Source organism: Carassius auratus, chromosome 6 (assembly GCF_003368295.1).
Source record: "Carassius auratus strain Wakin chromosome 6, ASM336829v1, whole genome shotgun sequence".
Classification (NCBI taxonomy): domain Eukaryota; kingdom Metazoa; phylum Chordata; class Actinopteri; order Cypriniformes; family Cyprinidae; genus Carassius; species Carassius auratus.
In genome coordinates, this window is record NC_039248.1 from 11638081 (window position 1) to 11646628 (window position 8548).

The 8548-nt window shown below is 35.7% G+C and overlaps 1 protein-coding gene across 1 annotated transcript; it reads right to left on the minus strand.

Moving 5' to 3' along the window:
• Positions 1 to 347: 347 nt before the first annotated feature.
• On the minus strand, positions 348 to 7964 carry LOC113096489 (probable RNA-binding protein 19). The gene is given in 14 exon segments (XM_074559911.1): positions 348 to 1559; positions 1925 to 2033; positions 2163 to 2265; positions 2502 to 2630; positions 3029 to 3084; positions 3194 to 3273; positions 3428 to 3488; positions 3613 to 3651; positions 3653 to 3679; positions 3681 to 4600; positions 5285 to 5363; positions 6199 to 6251; positions 6338 to 6585; positions 6684 to 7964. Coding segments are annotated over 10 exon segments (795 nt in total). The 5' UTR covers positions 3789 to 4600; positions 5285 to 5363; positions 6199 to 6251; positions 6338 to 6585; positions 6684 to 7964; the 3' UTR covers positions 348 to 1476.
• Between the last annotated feature and the right edge of the window lie 584 nt (positions 7965 to 8548).

Genomic DNA, 8548 nt, shown 5'->3' on the forward strand with positions numbered 1-8548 from the left:
TCAGACAAATGTTTTGAATGGGTGCATTATCTGTGGTTATGAGGCGCTTAATAACAGTTTAACCAATACTTTTGTCATCTGCGCACCCTGAAATCATTCCAAACCTATATGACTGTTGTGTATCTTCACAAAGGACAAGTAAAGCTCATTAAAAGATTTCCATATTACTTGTGTGCTACGTTCCAAATCTTTCCATGAGAAACAGACTGAAAGGCCAAACAGTTATTTGAGTATAGCGATGGTTAACTCACCCTCATGTCGTTCCAAACCAGTAGGCCTATAAAACTTTTTTGGTTTGGAACATTGAGTAAATGACAGAGGTTTTACTTTGGAGAAAATGTTGCTTTAAAACTTATTTTCATTCCCATATGCACAAACATTGTACACTAAACCATGATCGGCCTTTTGATCTTTTGGAGACTCAATTCCACCAAAAACAAAAATTATTATTATTATTTATTTTTTTTATAAACTCCGTTGCAGCCATGTTTTCAGTTATAAGGTCACAATTGGGAGATACAAGTCTTCTATCTGTAACCATTTCAAACTGCCTACTGGTGTCAAATCTGCTCACGTTGTGTACTGTAGTGTGTATTCTAGCCTATGGGTTTAGAACGAGATGAGGGTAAGGAAAAATGTAAATGAAGACAGAATTTGCATTTCTGGATAAACAAACACTTTAATAAAACAGAAAACAAATGACGAAGCAAATTAGAAATTTCAAAACAGATAATATTATAGGTTGATTTGAAATCACATGATGATGTCATGCAGATGCGGTACACTAGAATGCCCACTATGTAGTCTGCAAGGCGTCTTCTGTGTAGACCAAGACTGTTTTGCCCTCGACTGTACAAATAGCACATTTTACAAAATGAGGTTTCTAGTGTAATGACTTATCCTAAGATAGGAACATTTTCAGACACAATGATTTACTGTCACATGAATAAATACAGTATGATCCCAAAAATCTAAAAGCACTTGTCATTTCTTCAATAGATTGAGAAGACACTGGACTTTGATATAACTGTGCAAAAAAAAAAAATTACATTATACATTATAAGTCAGGAACAGACTACAATAAAATGATGTTAAAGGAAACATTTCCAGTTGATATTTTGGTCGATCACTATCGTGATTCTTCAATGTCAGCCGTGTCGCCCTCCGTGACGATTAAAAACAGCTAAAGCAGACGTGGCCTTTCGGCATCTTTTCAAAAGGACCCTGTCATCCGAGCTCACCTTCAGCCAGAGTTGGTCTGCGGGGAGACGCTGTGTTTAATACATTGACAGCAATAACAGAGATGATGTATGAGCATATAATAAAAAGCTAATTGGGAGCATCTGGGGCCAAAAGGAAGAATTCCTGAAGAGACCGTGAAGCAGCTGTTTAAGACGGTGTCATAATAGAGATAAATGGAGTTCCACTGGATGATTTACTCTCTTATTGATGCTGGAGCTGACTGACGGCTGCTATTCACGCCACGTCTTCCTCCCCGACCTCCATCTGCTCCGAGATTCCCTCTAACACCTCCGCCTTCCTCCGCTTCTTAGGAGCAGCTGAGAGAGTCGACGAGAGGACAGATTTGTGCACAGATTTGCTGTAATTAAATTAAAGAAGGGAAATGACTAGAAGTGCAACCAGTGCAGAGGAAACTACTTCAAATTAGGAGTAGCTTGTGCTTGGGCAAGCTGCAGTTTCCATGCAGTTAAGCTACAGTCAAATTACGATTTGGAAAAAAGTTGCTTAATTTTTGATTTGTATATTTCAGGGGGCGGGGATCATTTTGAAAAGATCTTAGCAATTGTCTGGCTACTCTATTTAAATAAGGTTAACGTGGCAAATTTTAAAAAGTTCCTTATCAAAACTGCTTGCATCTGCCTACGCTAAATATCTGTGAACTTGTGTAAAGCAGAGGATTTACCATGAAAGTGCTGTGCACAGTCATCTACAGTCTCCTTGCATCCGCCCACTCCCAACACCAGCCTCCTGTCGTAAAGATGGGTACTGTGACCCAGCGCTGTGAAAGCTTTCTGTAAGAAACGAGCACAAAATTCAAGCTTACGTTAGATGTATGCACATATTGGACAGGATCAGTGTCGATCAGTTGTTATACAAAAGACTACCTGACTGTGAAGAGAGACAGAAAGATATGCACCCACCTCGGCATCCTGTTAAGTGAGGGAGTCAATGAAGCCAAAACCACGGTGAGCTCCACCGATCCCTTTCTTTAGCAGGCTGACGGTCTTCAGTTCTCCAAACATACTGGAAAAAATAAACCATGAATCCAACATCACAGTGTACCTGAACTTCAAAACTCTAAAATCTCACATGACAGACTATTTTACAGTAATTACAAGGTACCATGTCCAAAATGGAGATATTGGCATAGTCATTCTTCTTGTGGAAAATTCTCCCCAATGATTTCCAAAGGCAAAATATTCTGTTATACACATGAAACACAATACAAAAATGACCATTAAATGTGAAACAAGGCTCACCAGAAGAGTTCTCGCAGTTCTTTGACCGTGGCCTGGAAGGGGATGTTTCGCACCAGGATCTTCGAGGTCATCCGTTTCCTGGCAGTTTGCTTTTTTCTCTTTGGCTCACCACATCTGACCTGCAAAAATCTACAAGAGGAAAACAGCTGTCACTCATGAGTGTGACTAGTGTATCTGTAAGGCAAATTAAAAAAGCATTTAAAAGCAATGACCAAAAAAACATTTACAATTATACATACTCTTTTGTTAAGCATAACTACTCTAATTAAACATCAAATGACACGACTTAAGACAATGCACACATTTTTTATAATTTTTTTAATATTTCTTTTTATAAACCATTTATATAGCTAATATAAGAACAGGTGATTTTTTTTACCATAATAAAAGCAAGAAAACATCTTTCTGTTAAAAAAAAATCATCACACACTTGACTTGTGTAGTCTGATTCATAAGTAAATGACTCTAATGAGCTGATTCTCTACTAATTTTTTACGTTTTAAGACACAAAAGATGCTTTGACTTACTTGACTTCTCTTTCTGATATTTTCAGCTCAAGCTGGTGTTCATCTACTTTATACTGCTGCAAGAAAAATGAAAGGAGTAATGAAAAAAGATGGCCGAATCTATTTCATCACATGAATATTGTGCATAATAAGGGTATATAAATACAGCAGCAGATGGTCATTTACCTGCAGCTGTCTCATGGCTTTCTGTGCTGCCTCTGGAGTTTCGTATCGCACAAAGCCATAACCCATTGAAGATCATTTACCTGAGAGATTGACAGAGAGACAAAGAGATCAAGGTGAGATTCACACAGCGAGGAAACAAGATGTGAGAAATGAAAAGAAAAAGAGAGGGAGCAAAAAATAACAAATACACAGATGAAATCGATATGGTAAATATGCGTGTCTGTGAAAACAGACCTGCTTTATCACTCTTCTTTGATATTGTGCAGCTTTTCACCACACCGCATTTAGAAAATGTCTGTCAAAAGAACACAATGAAAGCCATATGGTGAGAAAAAGGCCGTGTTTACAGCGGTTATTAACATAACATCCGTTCTGGGTGATCTGATCACATAACACGTTATTATGGCCCCTGTGCTCACCTCCCGCAATGTTTCCTCTGATGTGTTAAAGTTGAGGTTTTAAAATGATGAGAGTCGAGCCGGGCAAAAATGTGCTCTTCCTCATCCTCCTCCTCCTCTTCTTCCTTTTTAGCTGAGTCACTGTTCTCAGCAGATGCAGCTTTTGTTTGAGGCTCTGGGAGAAGAAGGATGGACATGAATGAGAAAAGGCAGTAAAGGCATTTATGACTTTACAAAAGATTTCTATGTCAAATAAATGCTTCTGATCATTCCATTCATCAAAGAACCCTGAAAAAAAAAAAACGATTCCCACAAAAATATTAATCAGAACCACTGATTGTGTCACTGATAATGAGAAATGTTTTTTGAGCACCAAATCAGCATATTAATAATTGAGAGGTTCTGAAGGATTATGTGAAACTGAAGACTAATGGCTGCTGAGAATACAGCTTTGCCATTGAAGGAATATTCAAAAGATATTAAAGCTGAAATAGTACTTTTTTAATACAATTACTATGAAACTCCTAAGGACACCTGGAAAGTTTCTCATCACTTTCATTACAATATCTTTTATATTAGAAGTTGTCCCCAAAAACATTTTAATGTGCAAATTAGGCCCTAATTATACATTACTTTTGCAACAAATATATACAGAACAGATTGTCGATATAATCTTTCACAAGATTTTCAAAACACAAATTTTGCAGAAAAGATGTAGAACACTACACAATCCTACTGCTTTTTACTGTAGAAGAACAATATAAAGAAAAGGGTTCTTAACTGCTATATTATTTTGCAATATTATAGCTTTTACTGTTATCTTTTTTTTTTTTTTAAATGCAGTATTGCCAATGATATTATAGATACTCCACTATAGCAGTGAGGCCAGATGGGGGCAGCAGAACCCTTCCCAGAGATCCATGGGGCGAGAACAGAGCTTCCAGCTGACCTGCATTCCTGAGGGCAAGTTCTTCACCAGAATCACAGAGTTACTGCGCTGACCTGATGCCTAAACAGATGGAAATCACAGACACACATATACATGATTCATGCTGACTGAAAAAGAAACCATAGATTTGCACACAGTAGCTGTCAGATTTTTTTGTTATAATTATGCAGATTTCATACAGGCCTAATTATGAATGGTACTCACATTATCATTTAAATAGATGGCTTAGTAATAACAAAATCAGTGTTTCAAATACGAATACACAATGTACAGTTTTGCTGTATAATATTTCTGTGGGAACAGTGATTTGTTTGTTTTTTTTAGGATTCCTTGATGTGTAAAAAGTTCAAAAGGAAAGCAGCACTTATTTGAAATATAAATATCACAAAATTTCTTTCCTTCTCGCTTTTCTTTAAAGACCGTCTTTCATTTTTAAGGTTGTTGGCTCTGAACACTTCAATATAGCACCCCCTGTGGGTTTACACAGATAATGCACATGCACTCAGATCCTGAAACCAGCCTTTGTTTGTAGTCAAACTTGTTACGTTCACAAAACAGAACACAAGGGATCTTTTAGTCACAGTTGTGTACTTGTCAAAGGAACTGAACAATTGCTTGCCCATGTTAAAGTGCAGTGTGCTGTGAGCAGATCCACATACACATAACCTCATCACAGGAAATTCAATGTTAATCAAACAGCACATGAGTGACATCTCTAAATCATCTACCAGTAAATGCTCTCACCTGATTTGCACCCATCAGTGTTTTTGCCAAATCGGATGGCAACAGGTTTCAAAGGCACCATCAATTCTCTCATTTGTTGCTACAATGAAGTTTGAAGGCAAATAAAAAATGACTGTCATCACTGACTGAAAAGATTTAATAAAATAAAATAATGTTTAAATTTAAAGCTAGCTCTCTTTTTCAAATAAGATGTTAAAGCAAAATCTATTTGTTTTATAATTGGGGGGGGGGTTGATAAATATTCAGATTTTAAACTGATCAATATTTCAAATGTAGGTCAGAAACATTTAAAAAAAAAAAATATATATATATATATATATATATATATATATATATATATATATTTCAACAATTGCTGTTCTCTTGAACACTACATTCATTAAAGAATCATAAAAAATTGATCAGTTTCCAACTAAGATATTCAGCAGCACAACTATTTTCAACATTTCAACATTCATTTTTCAACATATTAGACAGAATTACTGGAGTAATGGCTGCTAAAAATTAATTGGAATAATTAAAATTTTACAATGTATTAATATAGAAAACAGTTATTTTAAACTGCAATACTATTCCACAATATAAGTTTTTTCTGTATTTGTGATCTAATAAATGCAGTATTGGTGGGCATAAGAGACTACCAATCCCAAACATTTGAACAGTAGTGTATATTGTGTTACTAGTACATTATAAGGAATTTAATAAATAAATAAATAGAGGAGGGACCAGACAACAGTCATTAATATTAAACTCAGGCCTGACCATAAAAATCAGAGTTGTAATTAATGGATTAGAATGATTATTTTGATGTTATACTGTTACGTTATGTTCCTGAAATAGCTTATTGTGCATGTCACTGTCATATTAATAAAGGCTTTTGCAAAACAATAAAAAGTTCAGAATCAATATCTCACCTCTGTGACATTGCATCTCGTAGCTTGACTGTGAACTCTGTGCTCAGCTCAATCTATAATAGTGTATGAACAGCATAAACGAATGAGCCTCTAATAGCCGAACTCTTGCATATTAAACCTCATGTTTTATCACACTGACCATATTCTGAGCTGCTGGTTTTGTGCTTTTCTGGCTGCTGGCCTTGTCCCCGCTTTCATAAGCACTGTCTGGGGACTCTTGCTCCTCCTCCTCTTTCTTATCAGCAGCTTTAGCACTGTCACCTTCTTTTCCTTCATCATCTGCCTCTTCCATCTCTTTCTCGTCCACCGTGTCTGATTTCTCCACAATTTTGGAAAGAAGATAATCCATATCAGACAGATCTTCCTTCAAGGCTTCATTATCAGTATCTGTTGAGAAATCGCATTTGGACAGAATGAGAAATCACAATCATCATTATGGAGGATCATCTGGATAGAAGTAAGCACTAAGTTCTTGGCTTGTTTACCCTCTTTTCAACTCCAACAGAAGTCGCTTCTGCAGTGTCACCTGTGTGCATTTCTGGTGCACAGAGAGGAACTCGTGGAAGCTCAAGTCTTTTTCAAGCTGAGGATTCTTAATGGCATTTTATACAATGTCTGCATATTTATTCAAGTATGATTTATGTCATGCAAAGAGAGGCATACTTACATCTCCAAGAACATTCAAAGGCTTATTCTGCTTCTGTGGAGATGGAGTGACAGCATAAATTCAGTTTGATTTCTTTATATTGCACTTTTTACAATATACATTGTTCCGAAGCAGTTTAATGAAAACATACAAATTAATAACAGGAAAAGAACAATTAATGAGACCATCCAATAAAACTGTTTGGAAACCAAAGGGAATAGATTAGTGCAAACAAAGAAAAAGTGACTCTCTTCTGTAGCTGTAGCTCTTCAGTAGCTTTGTTTGATGATGGCTGAAAAGTGTGTGTTTGCTCCAAGGTCTGGCTTTGTTTGGGTCTCAATATCTGTGCAGAATTCCACCTTATTCAGACAGATTATGAGGAAGAATTTAAAGACAAATGTTCAAATATACAGTGGTCAGCTAAATTATTAGAACACTATTTTCACCAGCTAAAAAAATGGGTTTAATTATTTACAATTATTATAATTAATGGCAAATATGAATGTTTGGAAATTTAGATATTTACTACTGACATACTACAGCTAAATATAGAAACAACTGACTTAAAACCATTTTTAAATGGTAAAAATACTAGGTTTCTAATAATGTTGGCCGCCACTCCATGTATACACACACACACAGCCGTCACAGTAACAAAGCTTTTCTTGAAATGTTCCATAGCTTTCTATGCACCCTCCTCTGTCTTGAAGCCTACTTATCCAAATGTGTGAACTCTACAATCATGTTTGGTGAATTTCAATGTACAATCCGTAAGTGTCCCAAAATCTGCAAACATCTTACGGAAACGGTCTTCCTTCATTGAGGACACCGAATAAAAAAATAAAAAATAATCATTGTACTTTAATTGTACTCAGTAAAATAACAATATATGTTTTATCAACAATAAAGCATGGAGCGCTTCAGTAAGTCGCCATCTTGATTATATGACGTAAAGCACGTCACCTAAGAGACTTGATTGTGGCTCCCTCTTCTGGACATAAGTGGAATGATAGAAAGAATGTTAAATACTGTCTATGTAAAATATACATACAACTCTATTTTTGTTTTGTAAGCATTTTATACATGTAAATTAAGCTTTTAATCTTTTAAACATTTAGCCTTTTATTTTACATTTGCTTAATAGTTAAGGCTGTCTCTCTATTAGGCAATTCTGTATCTATTACCTAACATAACAGAACTATTGTTTTTTTTTTTGTTTTTTTACTCATAATCAACAAAAGATTATATGAAATGTTTAAAATGCAGCTCTGTTGACTATTATTTTGGATGTAATTTTATCTAAATCACAATTAATCGAAGTCGTAAATAATGTAATAAGTCTTTACATTTTGCTATAAGGTGTCCTCTTTATATTAGTCATACCAAGTGTATAGAAAAATGAGCCTGACCCACATGAGACCCAAAAAGACAAGCTTTTGCACAATTAAGAGCTTAAATTATTTCTGCTTTTGTATTAAACACACCCAAGTCCACAGTCAGCATTCATTCATCAAACATTTTCATTCTGCCACTGCTTGGACCTCTTGATCTAAAAAAGTAGCTAATTCATGATTATTATGATTCATTAGTCTTCGCAAACATTCATCAGTGAAGGACCAAAGTGAGTCAGGACTATTACAGACACTTTGTCTCCACTGCAGTGCATGGCTTTTCCAAACTGCATTTGTGGAGAGATTTAGAGCT